This window comes from Antedon mediterranea, chromosome 7 (assembly GCF_964355755.1).
Source record: "Antedon mediterranea chromosome 7, ecAntMedi1.1, whole genome shotgun sequence".
NCBI classification, from domain to species: Eukaryota; Metazoa; Echinodermata; class Crinoidea; order Comatulida; family Antedonidae; genus Antedon; species Antedon mediterranea.
Genome location: NC_092676.1, coordinates 10,624,649 through 10,645,619, shown reverse-complemented (window position 1 = coordinate 10,645,619; position 20,971 = coordinate 10,624,649). Strand labels below are relative to the sequence as shown.

Genomic DNA, 20,971 nt, shown 5'->3' with positions numbered 1-20,971 from the left:
GTCGACATTGGCACGGGACATTGCAGTAAGTCAATCTGTTCTTATACTTGTTTATACAGTTATAAATATAAGTTAGGTTTTATTTCGATGATAACCTTTAATTAATATGTGTATTTTTTATTCAAAATCTTCAACAACATCATCGACCGTTGTTGAATATCGTAAATACATCATGTATAATATACGTTACATACAGTTTTCATTGCTGAAATATGCCTGCTGCATACACAAATCATTTTCCATCGTATTATTTCCTTATTTGGAAAAGGTCGTTTACAGTTCGTATCTCTCTAATTGTGTACAGACTCCGCGTCATGCATGGCGGCAACTTATATTCTATTAAATTAATTGTTTTTAAAATCAAATTCCTGTTGAATCATGGCTTGCCTTTCGTTATTTGGAGTCAGTTTTATACTATAAAACTGGACTTTTACTAGTATTACAAGCTACAGAATAAATATAGAGCAATGTCAAACTCCAAAAAACAGTTAAAGATTTGCATCTGAATTGAACATTATCGACATTATCAGCGGCATGATAGGCTTGCCGTCTAAGCGTTCATGTATCTAAGAATATGAATATTTATAGACCTAGATAAAATCCATATGATGGTATGTTTTATTGTACTAACGTTTAACAGGCATGCACACAGTGTTAATTACAAGAAAACAATTTTCCAGCAAAAGACGTACGTTGTAAGCTGAAATGTTATTTTTTTGTTCTTAATTAAAAGTAATTTTTGTGAAAGTCGAGGATAAGCTGCTTTATTCATGAAACACAGAGTTTTCTTAAGTCTTAAATTATATATAATATATAAAACATGAATAACGGAAACGAAGGTTGTAACATAATACAAATTATAAAATTATCAATTGGAATATTATATATTTCAATTTTCATTGTCATTAAAATATATATAAAAAACGTATACCACATCTCATGGATCGTAACATACCAATAATTAAATACCAAGGTGATCATTTACACAATGGATTGCAATATACTGTAGGTTAATCTACTGAGATTGGCCTACGCTGGATATAATACATTTGCAGTAGCAGGTGTTTAAATGTAAATATGTCTACGAAGAATGGGTTCATCCCATTTTTTTTTAATACAGCAACATTTTTAGAAATATTCTGTTCCAAATTAGTCCTAATATATTATAGAGATATGAATTGGTCTTTCTTTTTTTGTTTTCCGTCTTCATCTTGTGTAAAACAGAAATATCAATATTTTAGAATTATCTCACATACAATCGAAAGCCTTTAAAATGTAGGTCATAGCTAATCTTTATTTGCTAATTAAATATCTCAATTAAAATGTTATTGTGATAGTATGTTATTATTATTAGCCTATACATTATCAAATACGCCTAAGTTAATTCAATCTTCCTTATCAAAAATAATAAGCAATTTGATAAAATTAATATTACGCAGGTTAATTCATTCATAACATAATATCTTGGGGAAAAAAAGTAAAAATTTAACTAACAACATTCAATAGAAATAACAATTTTGTTCACGAAAGTGAATGTTTATTACTTTTCCAGTTCCCATTTTCAAGGCGTAATAATCTTTTATCTCTTGAATATGAATATTATTATCTTTTTTCTCATTATCAATATAATATTTGAACAGCGTTGCAACGCATTAACATAAAACGATCGAGGCACTGTTATAAAAACAAATCAAGCGTGTCGTTTATTTCGTTTTATGAGACGATACCGAGAGGAGGTATTGCGTGTAAGGTAAGAAAATGTTTAAATATTTAATTCAAATTGCTATAATTAAGATGTGACTTAATCAGTGTTAAGTAGTCATGTACATAATCATGTGAACTTTATGTTACTAGACGAAATATCCGCTCCAGAGATCATAATGTACCATAACCCCACCTTATTCCAGTAGTTTACTACCCTTCAAGGCTATAATACAATACCTTCCCCGCACCCTCAGAATGTTTTGCTTTAGTTTCCAGTACATTGCGGTCATTTTGGTACCCCGTGTATATGGATTGCATAACGAACAAATTGAAGAAAGGTGGAGTATATTAGACGCCATTTTGGCAGCTAAATCTTAGTCAAGATGGCGAGTAATGTTTAACTATTTGTTTGACTATTTTTGTAAAGTCGATAACTAGGTTACATAATTTGCAAATACATTAGTCAGGATAATAAATAAATAAACAGGCATTGTTTCATTTGTGGCTTTCTACGATCATACAAAAGCCCATGCATATGTATGATTGTAGATAGTAGGCCTAGACTATTCATAAATACGTACTATGTGGCGCAGATTTGGTTACATTCATTGTATCGCTACTCCTTGTTATTATTTCATAATCGATTTTGCTAGAGAAGCCACTCATATCAGTTTACAATGCGGTTTTAAGACTATCCCTTTTATGTAATGAATAAACATATAATGATTTGCACTCAACTCTATAGGAAGCAGCGAATGCATTTCATCTATTCACACCCGATACACGAACGGTATCATTTATATATAAATAAATAAACGTCTATATAGCTGAATGCAATATTATCCCATAATATGCGATACTGTAGCCTCTCCAGATACAAAACATTAGCCTGACCCTCTTCAAAAACATTATGAACATCAGCCAGGACAGTGCTTCAACTTTCCATGTAACTATCCTTGGTTCGAACTTGATCATCGGGTATTTTCATAGTATAATTGACTATAGATTTATATGATTAGGTACTATACTATACCGCCAATACAAGAAACGCAACTGCAGTATGTCTTGTCCCTCATGATACCGTACGATAATCGACATGCTTCCAATCTCCTTATTAGCGTTCGCAACTTTTCATCAGTCTATAATACTGGTAAATGTTGCGATATCTGATTAAAAGTGATAACGTATATTTACCCCACTTCTGTACGTTGTACACTGTCGACACTGTCGATATTATATATTTTTTAATTGCGAGGTTTAATTACTGAGAATTTTTAAACAAAAGTGGTAGGCCGAAAGTGTTTACAATATTTTAAAAACTGTAATGGAACACATAAATGTGTATTGTAATATCGTACGCATCGCACACGACACTAATTATATGTCCCTTATCTGATGATAATCCTATAAAATGTTCCTCTAAAAAGTGAAATGAAGAAAAAATGTCACATCTTTATTTATTTATTTTATTTATTTTTATTTTATTCAATCGAAACCAACAGCGATAATTACCGCCACTAACAGGTTTGATAAAAACAAAGCCAGGACTGTCTAAAGCACCTTGATCGGTACTAACATTGATCAAGGACTTCTCTCGTCCAGTGCCCACCTTAACCAGAGGAAAGGCATAAGCCAATACGTCTGGGGCAGATACTAGATGCAGGGGCTGCCATAAGAGTCAGCAGTGCTGATTTCAAATGCCTAACGGGACCCCAGCTCCATATACAGCACCCGATATTCCCAGATGGTCTCCCATCCAAGCTCTTACCAGGCCCGACGTTGCTTAACTTCGGTGATCTGACGAGAACCGGTGTTTCAACGTGGTAAAGACGTATTTTATGATATGTAATATAACCATTTTCAGGCAATTTGTTTTACTGATAGGAAATCTGTTACCGAAATGACATACCGGTACACTGCTTGTGTATCGTAAAAGTTCTAGCTAGACGGATACGTTATTGAGTCAATACGTGTAGACATTTGAACAACAAGCACCTGCTTGATTGCATATATATTTAACTAGCAATTATACCCGCCCCAGGGCGGGTGTCAAAATTAGTTTACAGTCTTCTCAGTACATAACACCCGACGCCAGTATCTGTCTGTACTCACCAACCTCCACCCCTCTTCAATAATACCCCAGACTCTTTCTTAAAAACAAATTCTTCCCAGTGATGGACAAATTCAATTCAACCTAAGCTTCGAATTGAGAGGAGTATGCATAGCTACGATGGGTCTAATAATGGTTGAAGTACGTTGTAAATTGTGTAAATGAATAGGTGTCATATTGGCTGATAATTAAAATATGTAATTTAGATACTGCGGTCCCCCAGCCTTCTTTCTTCTTTCACCACCCCAGCCACCATCAACAAACCTTAACTCCTCTCCTGGACAGTTCAAATTTAGTAACTTTTCCTAGTACAATACAATCATATAGGCTACTTCATTACGCTAGTATTTTCGCTCCTCTTCCCCCTACAAACACACCCCAGATACACTGGGTGATGTGTTGAAGCCGGTTCCAGTACAAATTATGTTATCACTCCCAACCCATAATCCCTCAGTGGCAGTTTCCAAATGTAGTTTAAAACATTCCAAATACAGTTTCGGTCATGGTGATAGGCCTACATCCCCACCCCAAACTCCCATCCGCTTCCCAGGGATTATGAAATACATTTTCCAACCACAATTCTGGTGTAAACACCCCATACTCTTAAAAACAAATTCTTCCCAGTGATGGACAAATTCGATTCAACCTAAGCTTCAAATTGAGAGGAGTATACATAGCTATGATGGGTCTAATGATGTTATTGTTACTCCCAACCCATAATCCCTCAGTGGCAGTTTTGAAATGATATGTGATAGGCCTACATCCCCAACCCAAACTCCCATCCGCTTCCCAGGGATAATTAAATACTTTAACATTTTCCAACCACAATTTTGGTGTAAGCTAAATCCCCTGAACCCAAACCCTATCTCCCAACCCCACTCTCCCACAATTGAGGTTTTTTTCTTGGAGGATTGGTGATGTAGTTGAACACAGTAACAGTAAACAACATGTGTATGTTCACACAGGTATGGATGTCTGTAATGAGACAATCCAAGAGACCGATACATAGCTGGATATGGTTAAAATACTTTGCTAAATGTGTAATTGAATAGGTGTCATATTGGTTAATGAATAAAATATGTATATCTATATCTATATTTCCCCAAACGCCTTGCTGAGGATAATTCAAATACTGTAAAACTTTTGTAGTATATATTTTACAATGCGATAGCCTACAACCCCGAGCCCTAGCAAAAATGTGACATCACAAACCACCACACTACCCACCCCTCCCACAACAATCCCAGGAGTCGGGGGAATTTTTTAAAATGTAGTTTAAAACCTTCCGGGTACAATTGCCATCATTTTGATACCCCATACGTATGGTTACGTGCAGAAACAGAAATTTGTATAACGAACAAACATCGAAAGTGGGGGTTTTGACCACATTTTGGTCCCTAACTTGGATCCTAGGTGGCGGATGATGTTGAAATATAGCTTAGAACATTCCCGGTACAATTGCGGTCATTTTGATACTCCATATGTAAGATTACGTGCAGTAACAAAAATTTGTATAACGAACAAACAAACAAACAGACAGACAAACTCTCTCACTTATAATATAGATTAGTATGCATTCATATTCATCTAGACCTACTACTTAATAAAATTGTTTGTTGTATAAGCAATAAATGTATCTTTAATTATAACAATAATTATAACACCGTTCTAATTAATCCAAATGCAAATTATTGAAAATAATGACAATGCTGTGGGTATCAGTGGCTGGATGTGAATGGTGATACAAAAAGCTGAATAAAAACGATAAAGCAAAACAGCCTGAAAAAGTAGCAGAGCTTTCAGGCAACACTAGCCCTTCATCAGTCCAATTTAGAGTACTTATACAAAGTAGATAGTAATATATTACAAAATATTAATATTTACAAAATCCAATTACGACAATTTCCACATACTGAGAGTCGATGAACTGTCTATGCACTTTACATATTTAGATTTTACCCGCCAATTAACTCTAGGTGCATACCTGGAACAATGAATGAATATATACATTTACGTAAGGGCAAAATTCGGTAAATCGCGCGTTACTTCTAGAATGTTTACTCGATGGTAGGCCTATATACAGTTGGTTTATACTTTCTTGCTTCTTAACGTTTGTAGTATTATTTAATAATTACACAAAATATAAACGTTGTAGTGGTGTATCGTTACATGTACTATGCTATTTCAATCGACTATGACATTGACAGTTTTAACAAAATATTAAATCTCAAATGTGTTACTGTATCAAGTGGTATATTATTTATAGGCCTATAAAACATAAAAACAATATTTCGTTACTGAGTAAATAAAGAATATATTTAAACATTGTTCTTCTTTGTACCTATCCCCTTCCCCATCCCTCAGCCCTAATGTTACATACAAAACACAAATCGAGTATGAATTAAGTCCATGGATAAAAAATTTGGACTCATTTTGTGACAAGTTTGTTAGATTATTGGTAAATAGTGATGTGTTCTTTCTAAATATACATTTAGATTATATGTTTGATAAATTAATATTTGACATGAGTAAACATAATTTATTAATAGATAGATAGTAAAATTATGGGATTAATTGTTTTCTGAATTTTATGTATAATGGGCAAATTACCGGAAAATAGTATTCATCTTCAACATCCTTCATGTCATTTATATATTTAGCTAATGTAAATCCACATTTTAGATGAATTAACTCAGCTAACAATAGACTAACAGCATTATTACAATCAAAGCCATATATATATATATATATATATATATATATATATATATATATATATATATATATATATATATATATATATATATATATATATATATATATATATATATATATATATTTGCATACATATATTAAGTAGGCTGAAGTCCAATGAGACAGCATGGTATGGTTGCATGTACACGCACACAATTATCTACATATTGTCAGATGATATGTATGAACATAAGAAACATGTACTTCTTCGACAAAAATGTAGACAATTTCGCAACCACCAAACGAATTGTTCAATTTTATTTAAAATAACATTTATTTCTTTATTCTTCTTAAAATATTAACATTATATAGATGATATGAAAAAAAAAATCATACCGTATATCCTGTTTTCCAATTGAGCCTACTTAGAAAAAGTAGATAGTAATATATTAAAAAATATTAATATTTACAAAATCCAATTACGACCATGTCCACATACTGAGATGAACTGTCTATGCACTTTACATATTTAGATAATATAGGTTATTAGGCATGTGTATCTAATCCGCCAATTAACTCTCAAAATCGCTCGTTACTTGTAGAATGTTTAATCGATGGTAGGCCTATATAAAGTTGGTTCGTACTTTCTTGCTTCTCAACGTTTGTATTAATTAATAATTACAGAATATATAAACGTTGTAGTGGTGAATCGTTACATGTACTATGCTATTTCAATCGACTATGACAGTAACAATTTTACCAAAATATTAAATTTATCAAGTGGTATATTATTTATAGGCCTATAAAACATGAAAACATTTTTTCGTTACTGAGTAGATAAAGAATATCTGTTTTCCAATTTTACTTTCACGAACTCTATCGTTATTGTATAAGCCGTTACGACTAGATTTGACCACCTCGTCAAAGAAGATGTTCTCAGAAATGATTCCATCTTATATAAATTTATGTTGCGTCATATACTCATTACTCTTGGTCATATACTCATTACTCTTGGTCATATACTCATTACTCTTGGTCATATACTCATTACTCTTGGTCATATACTCATTACTCTTGGTCATATACTCATTACTCTTGGTCATATACTCATTACTCTTGGTCATATACTCATTACTCTTGGTCATATACTCATTACTCTTGGTCATATACTCATTACTCTTGGTCATATACTCATTACTCTTGGTCATATACTCATTACTCTTGGTCATATACTCATTACTCTTGGTCATATACTCATTACTCTTGGTCATATACTCATTACTCTTGGTCATATACTCATTACTCTTGGTCATATACTCATTACTCTTGGTCATATACTCATTACTCTTGGTCATATACTCATTACTCTTGGTCATATACTCATTACTCTTGGTCATATACTCATTACTCTTGGTCATATACTCATTACTCTTGGTCATATACTCATTACTCTTGGTCGTATACTCATTACTCTTGGTCATATACTCATTACTCTTGGTCATATACTCATTACTCTTGGTCATATACTCATTACTCTTGGTCATATACTCATTACTCTTGGTCATATACTCATTACTCTTGGTCATATACTCATTACTCTTGGTCATATACTCATTACTCTTGGTCATATACTCATTACTCTTGGTCATATACTCATTACTCTTGGTCATATACTCATTACTCTTGGTCATATACTCATTACTCTTGGTCATATACTCATTACTCTTGGTAATATACTCATTACTCTTGGTCATATACTCATTACTCTTGGTCATATACTCATTACTCTTGGTCATATACTCATTACTCTTGGTCATATACTCATTACTCTTGGTCATATACTCATTACTCTTGGTCGTATACTCATTACTCTTGGTCATATACTCATTACTCTTGGTCGTATACTCATTACTCTTGGTCATATACTCATTACTCTTGGTCATATACTCATTACTCTTGGTCATATACTCATTACTCTTGGTCATATACTCATTACTCTTGGTCATATACTCATTACTCTTGGTCATATACTCATTACTCTTGGTCGTATACTCATTACTCTTGGTCATATACTCATTACTCTTGGTCATATACTCATTACTCTTGGTCGTATACTCATTACTCTTGGTCATATACTCATTACTCTTGGTCATATACTCATTACTCTTGGTCATATACTCATTACTCTTGGTCGTATACTCATTACTCTTGGTCATATACTCATTACTCTTGGTCGTATACTCATTACTCTTGGTCATATACTCATTACTCTTGGTCATATACTCATTACTCTTGGTCATATACTCATTACTCTTGGTCATATACTCATTACTCTTGGTCATATACTCATCACTCTTGGTCATATACTCATTACTCTTGGTCGTATACTCATTACTCTTGGTCATATACTCATTACTCTTGGTCATATACTCATTACTCTTGGTCATATACTCATTACTCTTGGTCATATACTCATTACTCTTGGTCATATACTCATTACTCTTGGTCATATACTCATTACTCTTGGTCGTATACTCATTACTCTTGGTCATATACTCATTACTCTTGGTCATATACTCATTACTCTTGGTCATATACTCATTACTCTTGGTCGTATACTCATTACTCTTGGTCATATACTCATTACTCTTGGTCATATACTCATTACTCTTGGTCATATACTCATTACTCTTGGTCATATACTCATTACTCTTGGTCATATACTCATTACTCTTGGTCGTATACTCATTACTCTTGGTCGTATACTCATTACTCTTGGTCATATACAAATATACTGTAAATGTATACTACATAAAATGTAGCTTATAGAAATTACAGGATCTTTCTATTCTATTTTGTTTAACATTACGGTGTTATTAAAAAGAAACATAAAGAAAAGAGGACAAAGAAAAAACATATTTAAATCGAGGAAATATCAGACACAAACAAAATATGAGCTCTTTTTTATGTGACTCCTACGAAGGTTATACTACTCTTGTTAAACCAGGCTGGCCATTCGTTGACAATATCCGATAGGTAACATTTTTTGAACACCTTCTGTAGGCCTAATACATGTTTAAACTGTATGGAGATAGGTCAAACTTAAAGTCTTTATGACTTATATGACTCTCCCCCCACATAATCACTTCATTGCATTTATGTATGTATTTTATTATATTGTGGAAATAAATTGGAGGTCAGCAATTCACAGATTCAATACAATATTAGTCAATATACAATAATATTAAAACAAGATGACGTCATCAACATGAAAATATTGGTACGAACATTTCCCGAGCAGGAACATAATTATCACAATTTGAAAGAAAATCGGGTGTGGATAAACAAGATGCGCTCAATTATTAAATGTGATGAACTGTATAGCAAAAGGTAAAAAAGTCATGTTTTTACAAAATGGATTTCAATTTGCAAATCATCAGGTAACATTTCATCAAGAGAAAGCCTTAAAGGACAACTTGACCGAGGTCCATATTTTAACAGCATATTAGGGATGTATATATGATTTCAGAACCATCACGAGATTAAGGATATCGCCGCACGCGCTCGCCGTACAGCCATCGCCGTAAATTGTTGTGACGTCACAGGCGCATCGCAAAATTTACGTCATGAGTTTTCTAGCAAAGTCTGGCAAATCGCAAAATTTCTAGTAAATACACTTTGTAAATAAATCGTAAAAAATATAAATGTTGATTTTTTTTTATTGTTTCTTTGCTTATCTGGACTCATTAAGTAGATTTTGAGATGCACCTGTGACGTCACAGCAATTTACGGCGTGCGGCGATATCTTTTATCTCGCAATTGTTCTGAAATCATAATGTACATCCCAAATACGTTGTAAAAATATAGTCCTCGGTCAAGTTGTCCCTTTTAAGAAAAGCAGTATTGCCCATTGAACGAATATTATTATTTGAGAGCGCACTTAGAGTTTATGAACGAATGAATGAAATTTATCATGACCTGTATATGAAAATTAATAATTGAGTGTAAAATCGGTATTTTTACTTTATTTTCGTGTATTACGTAGAAAAATGTGTTCACTAATTTGTTTAGGCCTACTTTTAAATGCGGTCGCTTTTTTTCAGAAAGTTGAACTTTAAATTATACTTTTTTATTATATAATATGATCTATTATAATAAGAATACCATTTGAAACGGAAGAATAAATGATACAAGACATAAAAAGAAAAATCTAATTACATTATTTGCTAGCATACGGTAAGACTGGATAGTGATATTTTTTAGACTTTATTGCAGAATGCATTAACCTCGTGATTCGATTACTTGTACTTTACTAATAACGGCAATAACCATTGCAATATTCATTTATTTAAATGTACTGCGGCCTGACACTATTACTATGTGTTATACAGTACCGCGTTTCTTATATATAATTCATCAGTTGTTTTATAGCTCTAATTCTAATAATGTTTTTTTATGATTTGTTTTTCAATGAGAATATCTTTATGAATAATTAATCCTTAGAATGGTATGGTAAGTTGAAATATTAAATAATTAACTTACGACTAAAAAATGCATTTTAAATATTTTCAACATGTTGTATTAATAATTCTAATAATTACGGTGTAACAATATAACAGCTCATTAATTATTCATTAATGCAGTATCTACTGATTCATTCTGGTAATTTGCCTTAGGTATTGAGAGTGACATGGAACATCCTTTCTACATGCCACATTGTGGTAAATTTCACTAAAGTATACAAATGACAAATTGTTTTTTCAGACTCAAATTATGTATCTTTTTTTTTTGCAGTACTTTAAGAAACAATGAAGCTAGATGACGTTTTGGCGCGAATTGGAGAGTTCAGTCCGTATCAGTTATGGGTGTACCACTGGTACTGCATGTTGGCCTTTTCCGTAGCTTTCCACCATCTTGGCCAGGTCTTCTTAGGCGGTGCCTCTGACCATTGGTGTGCTCCTCCGGACACCCTCACTACAAACTGTACTACTTTAGATGAATGTCAATTGCAGAACTCAAGCTTCAGTGTTCCTGTGGATGATGAAGATACAGCACGGAATGAACATAATTGTATGCAATATGTTTCTTACTTCAATGTTACAGAAGATGCTCCTCTGGAGGAATGTACTAATGGCTACGAATTTGATCATTCTCAGTATACTAATACAATACAGGAAGACGTAAGTTGAAATTAATACTTTTCCACCATATGTACCATTAACTAGTGTGTATTAATCGGGATAAACATACAGTAGGCCTAACGTAATATCAGAGAAGAGTGAAATTACACATACTCTGGGTAATATTACGTCTTTTCATTTCGTTACATCTTATGTTTTTACAGCCAATATGCCGGAATAATTCTAAAAGTGCTTATCCTATTTTATACCACGTATAATTATAATACAATACAATACATTAACAATACAATATCTGAATTGATTGGTTATAATATGTAACTAATTTATTCACGTTAGCATTCAAAAAATATTTGTACATTTGTTTTAAGTGAAGCACTTTCTACTTTCTAAACCTGCCATTGTAATATGTAACAATTTTGACGGCATCAACTAATTATTTGTAGACACATATTGAAACGTTTAGACTGGTGGAATAACAAAATACAGACTTGGCGTGAATTTACTGATTAGTTTATTATGACTTTGTACGATGTATATCGTTGGTTACATATACCCTAGCTGCTGAATGAACGATAAGATTTATCATGATTGCAGATATTAATGTTTTGTTCTTTCTATTTATACATTCCTGATAATAAACTGTTTTATCGTCCAGTTCACATTAGTATGCAAACACAAGAGAAGTGCTGCACTTGCGCAGTCTGTATATTTCTTCGGTCTACTGGTTGGCTCTATTTTCTTTGGATCTGTAGCAGATAGGTATTTATTCTACATTTTATTTACCCTTTTATTATTGAATAATCAAACATAATGATTGATTTACTATCTACAAGACACACAACCATTAGTCTCATTAAGGTTTATTGATATACCATTTGATTTTGCTTTATAAGAACTTCCAACTTCGTTTGAATGTTTTTTAAGTAACTTTTATATTTTCTGTACAGAAAACATTAAATATTTCATTTGTTTAACAGAATTGGCCGTAAACCAACATTGATAATATGTGCAGTGTTACAATCTTCTCTTGGTCTGATAACAGCATTTGTTCAATCGTTTGCTGCTTATGTCTGCCTTCGATTTCTTATCGCTACTGCAAGCATGGGCATATACCTTATAACATTTGTCTTCGGTAAGATTTTCAACTCGCTTTCCATTAACTCCTTGTTTCAAAGCGTGGGGTAAATGAAAATTCATTCGTAAAATATTAAAAGTAATTCGTCAAAAAATGAGGGTTTAAAACCATCATTTATTAACGAGGGTATTAAATGTTGGCATGTTTCTAGAAACTCAGGTCAACTAAAAATAAAAAATGTCTTACATTATTACAGCATAGAGTATGTATAGAGTGTAAATTTAAAGGATTCAACACATTATAATCTTCTTTCTTACACGTCAGGTTTATGGACATTCTAACAATCTATTTTACATTTTGTATCTCACAAATAGCAACTGAACTCGTTGGTTTGAAGTGGAGAAATGTTGCTGGAAATGTTGTTCCAATATACTGGGGTCTTGGCATCATGCTTTTGGCATTTTTAGGGTACCTGGTCCGTGATTGGAGAAAGCTACAGATTGTGCTGTCAGTGCCTACGGCTGTGGCTGTTATATACATGCCGTAAATATTTAACCATTAATCATTATATCGCTATATCGCTAATTATTCATTACTAATAAGCAATCAATAATCTAACGGTCATTTTAGTGTGATATATAATGTATCCTTCAATTCAATACTTCAATAATAGCCCTAAATTTGTTTTAAATCATTGAACAAGAACAAAAATTACGAAACATTCTTGACTAATTTTTAAAGAAATCAAATTAGAAGTAAAAAGTATTTGTTTCACTACCCAAAAAAACTGAAATAAAATCATAAGCAACAAAAAAAGAAATAACCACCGATTATTAGGGTAAAGAAACCTTCAACAGGAGGCCTACTTTATGTCGATGCTTATTTTATTACATCACAATGAATATTGTGCGAAGTCGGTAAATTAGTGTAACGATATTATAGAACTAGGCTTATTATTACTTTATAGTAGCATTAACTACAGTAAAATTACTGCGATTAATGCATTGAACCGATCATTATAAGCCATTGTAATATCAGAATGAAGCCAACTTTATAGAATACAGGTACCTGTACTAGCACCAGAAAACATTGCCAAAAACACTGGTAGTATTTCCATAACACTTTGAACTAATAGCCCTGATTGTGATTGGAACATCGAATGACTTATTCATCTTTGATAAACAGAAATATCAGCACGTTTTCTTAATCCCTCCCTTTGTATTTTATACTAACGAAATTTAATTTCGATAAATCCAATTATGATTATTTTAAATATTACCAGCTTCCTGCCAGAGTCAGTAAGATGGTTGCTTTCACAAGGAGAAGTTGCAAAAGCCGAAGCTATCATACACAGAGCTGCTCGTGCTAGTAAAGTTACCATTCCTGAACATCCGTTTGATGAAAAACTCGAGGTAAACATTATCCTATCAATACATTGAGATCGCCATACTGAAGTTATTATGCGAGGTATGTGCATCCTCCGTTCCTGTCTCAATAACTAATTTGAGAATTAATAGAAATAGCGTTTTATTAAATAATCAATTACTAGTGTATTATTCGGATAAATATATGTCGACAATCAATGTTTGTGTTCATTATACTGTCTAATGTACTCCTAAATACTATTTATTTTTTATTGAAAGTTAAATATTTCATATTAAATAGTAAATTTCCATTCCATTTTTGCTATTACATTTACTTACAGTTCATTTTTCCCTGTTTATAATTATTTGCATATATATAGGCCCTAATGGCTAATAATACTGTAGATTTCATATATACTCATAATACCTGTCAGTGATAAATAATAGATTTATACATAAACTAATCATTCTTATAGGAAGAAAAATCAGATAGAAAATACACAGCACTTGATTTATTTCGTACTCCTAACCTTCGCAAAAAAACGCTCAACGTTATGTACAATTGGTAAGTTACAATATGTAAATTATTATATATTCTCCAAATATTAAAATATGATAATTTTATTACATTCAATATGATTTAATGGTCACAACGGCCGAAAACCAAGCAGCATTTGTATCTCTAACATACAGTATATGACATTAGAGGTGTGTTATTCAACAAATAAATATTAGTGTCAAAGCGTACCTTAACCAAAGAGTGATCTGGTACCAGAAATGTTCTAAAGCTTGTACAAGAATTATTCGACATCTTCACAACCAAAGTGGCTTTATCCTATACCAACATTGATGTGGTCATGTGGCTGCATGGCTGCTGCTGTACATATCTAACCAATATAATTTAACAACAGGATGCTGAACTCCGTATGGCACTATCAGTTCCACAACCCTAAACCTTTTGATTGGACAACCGGCTTCCTCAAATGTTTAGTTAACAGTCACCGAGCTTTGGAGAATACTGTATCTACATGTTACAGTTACTGTTGTCGCAGCAAGAGATCAAACACGCCTGTTAAAATTTCCTTCAAAATAATGAAAGAGTTTTGTCTTGATTTAATGGAAACAAGTGTGTTTAGTGAGGATACGCGGCCATGGGTCTTTTGTTGAAATGGTCATAAAAATAAATAAGTTATATATTATTTATTCTTTTATTTAGGTTTGTTGTTGTCATGGTCTACTTTGGTCTTTCGCTGAGCACTGCTGATCTTGGCATTGACCCTTATGTAGCATTTATGTTGTCTGGACTAGTCGAGATTCCCGCTCGTATTTTTAGTATATTTGCTATTGATCGCTTTGGAAGGCGTCCAATACTGGCTTTTGTTATCTTGTTTGGTGGAGCATGCTGTTTTCTAACTGTTTTTATTGGTGAGTCAATGTATTATTTTTATACATTAGAAATATGTTGACAACTCTATTGCATAATCAATTCATATGCACTTCAGCTGTAACAGTTATTTTTATATTGTCAATTACCGCACCAAACTGTGGAATTAACAAAAATATCAATCCCTATGATGTCGGTTTTTATAGCGCCGGGTCGCCTACATTATTAGAATGTACTTATTTTTCACATTTTTAACCTTTAAAGACGAAAACATTATTGTATATAATATTTATTCATAAATGTACTCTGTTACCTTAAAATAAACCGAGCATATGCATGTAAATAGTGATTGTCAACAATAGTGTCCAAGAGTAAGCAAGTAACCTTTTATTTCTAGTGTATTTTTATTTCTCTTACTAACCTATAGCCTATATGAAATACACAAAATCAGACTACAACGTTGCGTGCGGTGATCTTATTCATTATGGGAAAATGTGTAGTCGCATGCAAACGCGACTCACAGCTCACTATGTCGGTTGGTCGGTCGGTTGGTCTGTCGGTTGGTCGGTAAACACTAACTCAAATTTAAGCACGCGACTGCAGCTAAGTATATGGTCTTGTGTATCTTAAGATAAGTACTCCATCCAGTTTACGTAAACTTAGTTTAGTTTCCAAAATTAAATTTCCAAATTAGTTTCCAAAATTAATTCATTAGTTATTATTAAAGATGTATTGTCCCTTGAAACACAAAAATGAAGATCAAAATATTCTAAATTTAAATTTGCCATATCAAAGTAACATCAATCAAATCTTCCATTAAATTGTTTTACATAATAAAACAATAAAGCATTTTCACAAGTCGAAAGAAGATTGGATCCAAAAATAAAATTTTCACTTAAAAATTTAAAATCATACGTTAAAGAAAACTCTTTGGCATCCTCAATAATTGAGTTAGTGCTTACAAGTAGAACATTGTGTATTATAATAAGGGCAGTAACATAAGAAATGAAGCGGATGATCAACATTAAACATATTTATCTAAATGTTTACGTGTAAAAAAAGCGTTTGTTTTGTTAGCATTAAATGTTGCTTTTTATTTTTTGCCCAATTATAAATTACATTAAGATCACTATTATTCTAATTTTTGAAATTGAAAATTTCTGAAATATTACGATCTGTACAAATATCATATAACGAAGTATATTCTAATATTAGATTTGATATTATCAACCATATCATTATTTTATGAATAAATACAATAAATAAAAATAGACCCAAAACAGATCCTTGGGATACTTATGCTGCAATGGTCACCCAATGACTGCTAGTTCCTTCAATAATAACACGTTGTTCGCGTGAGTTTAAGTAACTTTGAATCCATTTTAGAAGACTACCATTAAATCCATATTGATTTAATTTGTATATGAGCCCATTATGCCAAACTATATCGAAGACTTTGGAAATATTCAAAAATACCGAAAATACCTTTAAATCTAAAGCTCTAATAAATGTATCAATCACATAGAGAAGTTAATACGTTGTCGGGTCACCTGGTGTAAACCCAGATTGGAATTGAGTAAGACGTATATTTTCCACAAAGTATTTATATACTTTATCAAAAACTGCACGCTCAAAAATGTTTGCAAAGTTAAAAAGTATAGAGATAGGATGGTAGTTCTCAATAAGAGATTTATTGCCTTTTTGAAATGGAGATGAATGACATTTGATTTTTTCCTGTTTATCAACAGCCTATTGAAATATATATTTATACTGAATTTTCAAAAAAATATAAGGAAATTGGTACGCATCAGGCATCAAGACATTAACTGCGAACGAATAGCGTATTTATGATATGCGCCCTCAACGGACGACGAATAAAGGCCTACAACTATTGATGCAAACAACAAATTTTTGACTTGTTTATTATTTTCCATTTCTTTTTCCCTTTTCTTCTTTGTATTTAGTCACGTGCAATGTGACTCTACAGCTCACTATGTCGGTCGGTTGATCGGTCGGTTGGTTGGTCGGTCGGTAAACACTAACTTGAGCTCGACTTCCGCCTTGTATGTGGCCTTGTTTCTCCTACTCTACCTCTTATTCTAATTTTTTCTCTTACCCAACGCGGTACTAAGGCTTGGTCAGCCAAGTGAAATCCCGCCTCTCACCGGCACTTCTGCCATCATTATTTTATTAATTTATGTCAATGATTATTGTGTGAAACTTTGAAATTAATACACCTGGAGTAATTGATAACATTTATGAAAAATGATGTGAAAATGTCGCCCAACTCACTCGCCGTGACTAAACTTCATATGCGGTACCTTGCATATTGCATTTTTTTCAATCTAAAAATAGTGAAACGTTAAATGATTTCTCATTGTAAATTGTTCTTACCCGTATGTTTAGGTAGGTAATGTAACTTTATTCTAAACACAATTTATATTAATTCCACTTATAACTAATCGTTATGCATACTCTTCGTACCTATTTCTATAGCCCCGGGTGTATATCGAGTGACTGTTGCAATGTCAGGAAAATTTGCACTTACTGCTGCCTTTGGCGTTGTTTACGTCTACTCGGCTGAGCTGTTTCCAACTCCTGTTAGGTAAATGTATTTTTTTGATTAATTACACATTACGCTTAATATTTTTTTAATCAAAATTAATATTAATTAATGATTATCTTTAAAGCAGTCAACCAAAATCCGACACAAAAATCAAGACGAAATCATGGTTGATTTCTAAGGAGATATAACTTATTTTTTTAGGAGCGCTGGAATGGGCTTAGCCTCTATGTCAGGTCGACTAGGAAGCGTCATTTCACCTTTAGCACTTGTGATCTCGGACATATGGGAACCGCTACCACTAGTATTATTCAGTTCTCTGTCGGTTACTGCAGGTCTTCTTGGATTATTATTACCAGAAACAATAGGTACTAATTTACCAGAAACAATTGAAGAAGGAGAGGCATTTGGAAAGTAAGTATAATTATGATTAAGCATTGAAAAGATAACCAGAATAATTGATACAGTGTTTGATTGTGTATCGCGTTGTACGCTCGGTCATTATTCTCACAATTCATTATTACCATTTTCAAAAAGAGGATTGATCAAAGCGCTTTAACATCGGGTAAAGAGTTCAGCTGTACATTTACGGAACGAAAACGGTGCCGTTCAATACTGTAGGGCCTATACAATTTTTTATTAACACAACACGGTGTCACCTTCCGTCGTTCCGTGAAACGGAAAAAGTGAATGCATAATTATTCATTAGAAACCAGATGCGTTTTAAGGACTTAACTAATTTTTAAAACAGTGGTTTGATCCCAAAATCATACATACTGGGAATGTGTGTTAAAACAAATCCACTTTCAAGACTGTGGTTTCATTAGGAGGTGATTAGACCCCTACCATTTAAACTTATTGAATTTCTCTAATAGCCGAGTGCCTTATTATTAATTAAACTATAAAAATGGAGTAAGCCTTTAAAATTAAATCTCCAAGTTTAGCAGGTATGAAATGTAATTCATAAAGTAGAGGTTCCGAACTTACGTACATGGGAAATTAACTTGACAACCTTAATTCTCAGTATTTTTTTATTTGGACCTTCCAGCAAACAGTGAGTTACTAACCTAAAAGATTGGTAGGCCTACGAGTATTTTGGTCAAAATAAACTATTAATTGTACGCCGTCTATTTAAGAAATATCTGTTTCATGATTGTGAATCGTCATCTTGCTTTCTTCACATTTTAAACACTATTAATTACGAAAAAACGTTATTGATTGATATTTACCGACTTTAATTTTTTATTAGTTATTTAATATCCTGATTTAAATTTTTTATTTTTATTTTTCAGAAAGCCAAGACAAAATAAATCGAATGGAGACGCACACGAGCTGAAAGTTGCAGCTGATGATGACGAAGTCGATGAGAAGTTAGTAGTTTGAACCCAATTTCTAATAAATTCTAATTAATTAATAATAATATAAAGAATACAATTTACCAATTATGCAATCCGAAGAATTCTGTGAAATTCATTTGCTTTCCATCCTCAAAATGATTGTTAACATACGTATTCTGCGCACTTGTGGACACCTTCTTGCACTATTCGACAAGTTGAAATATTGATAGCTATGAAAGATCTTTATTTTGAAATTTAGCAATAATCACAGCTACACAAATATTAATATTTTGTGAATACAATTAAGATATTAAAATGCTAGCCTGTAAAAATGTCTGTAAACGTGTTTAGATTGTTCTAGCTACTTTAATAGTAATTAATTGTTCATATTTTCATAATTGAAATTAAACGAAAATTCAAACTATTTTAAAATTATTAGGCGTCATTTCAGTTGCCTTCTAATTGATACTTTTTTAACGATCATTTGACTGATTTTGATAAATATATAAAATGTACTTTGAGTGTGTTATATAATAGTAAGTGGTTTTTTTTTTAATAGACTTAAGTTATTAACAGTACATACTGTTAAAATATGTTACCAATATGTTTGAGTATTATTTTATATTGGTTTGTATTGGCTAAAATAGTAACTTAACTTTTTATTTCAATCAGTATTATGCAATGTCTAAATAATTTTTCAATAAAAGAATTATTTAGTAGCATCTCAAGCCTACATGATCTATCGTAATTCTTTCAAAACAGTACTATTGTTCTTATAACCATAGGTTAATTACTTTTTCTTGAGTCAAAGTCAGCCATTTTTAATAGGATATATAATCTGATTGTCGTACATATTTAAAGTATTGTTGTGATTTGGGATCTATTACATTAAATATGAAATCTAAATATATTTGACTATTTCTTTATTTCAAATGTAGGCCTACTACAATGCAATTAGTAGGCCTAGGTATATTATGTTTGCTGTTTTGTTTATTTTCGTGAAGTTAGCAAAAATCAACATTATACCGCATCGAGAGAACTGATGATATATAATGCCTATTATTTGTAATTGGGTGAAACCCCGATAACCGCATAATAAACCGGGTGGCCGAATATTGTTGTTCTGGTCTGCGCGCTATCTTTGTCCCGTTAGCGCGTCCCGTTAAGACCCGGATGATTCGGCCCATGTTGAAAGCCGTTTAAAATGTGTTTCTTAAGCCTACCCAGTGGGCACAGAACATAATTTCAACGTTGAATCAACGTTGAAATATAGTTGATTTGTTGAAATCATGTTGTCAGCGTATTTCAAACGTTGAATCAACGTTGAAATAACATTTTTTCCCTAACTATATTTTTTACGTTTATTAATAAACATTGAATCAACGTTGAAATAACATTTTCTTTTCAATAGAATGTTTATGTTCATTTATCAATGTTAATCAAACGTTGAAATAACATTGTCTTTTTAACTAGTAATTTACGTTAATTTATAAATGTTGATTTAACGTTGAAATAACATCGTCTTTCTAACAAATGTTTTTCGTTAATTTATCAATGTTGATCCAACGTTGAAATAACATTGTTTTTCTAACAAATGTT

At 32.3% G+C, this 20,971-nt stretch overlaps 1 protein-coding gene and 1 pseudogene across 2 annotated transcripts; one reads left to right on the top strand and one right to left on the bottom strand.

Annotated features, from left to right (window-relative positions):
- Nucleotides 1–20,280, top strand: LOC140055145 (organic cation transporter protein-like). Of its 2 annotated transcripts, none has more exons than XM_072100373.1 (11): nt 1–25; nt 11,303–11,688; nt 12,305–12,408; nt 12,627–12,781; nt 13,099–13,267; nt 14,007–14,136; nt 14,565–14,653; nt 15,305–15,513; nt 17,969–18,077; nt 18,240–18,449; nt 19,328–20,280. In XM_072100373.1, the coding sequence occupies exons 2-11, from the start codon at nt 11,317–11,319 to the stop codon at nt 19,416–19,418; spliced, it is 1,638 nt and encodes a 545-aa protein (XP_071956474.1). In that variant the 5' UTR covers nt 1–25; nt 11,303–11,316; the 3' UTR covers nt 19,419–20,280. The 2 variants fall into 2 exon arrangements, with proteins under 2 accessions (XP_071956474.1, XP_071956473.1); XM_072100372.1 differs by lacking the exon at nt 1–25 and adding an exon at nt 1,718–1,750.
- On the bottom strand, nt 3,424–3,541 carry LOC140055792 (5S ribosomal RNA; annotated as a pseudogene).
- Nucleotides 20,281–20,971: the final 691 nt, after the last annotated feature.

Bases quoted from the DNA above. Each gene is read 5' to 3' on its own strand.
- LOC140055145 (XM_072100373.1), top strand. From the start codon at position 11,317: ATGAAGCTAGATGACGTTTTGGCGCGAATTGGAGAGTTCAGTCCGTAT. The intron at 11,689-12,304 runs GTAAGTTGAAAT...TTTATCGTCCAG, and splicing joins CTAATACAATACAGGAAGAC to TTCACATTAGTATGCAAACA. The intron at 15,514-17,968 runs GTGAGTCAATGT...CTATTTCTATAG, and splicing joins TTTTCTAACTGTTTTTATTG to CCCCGGGTGTATATCGAGTG.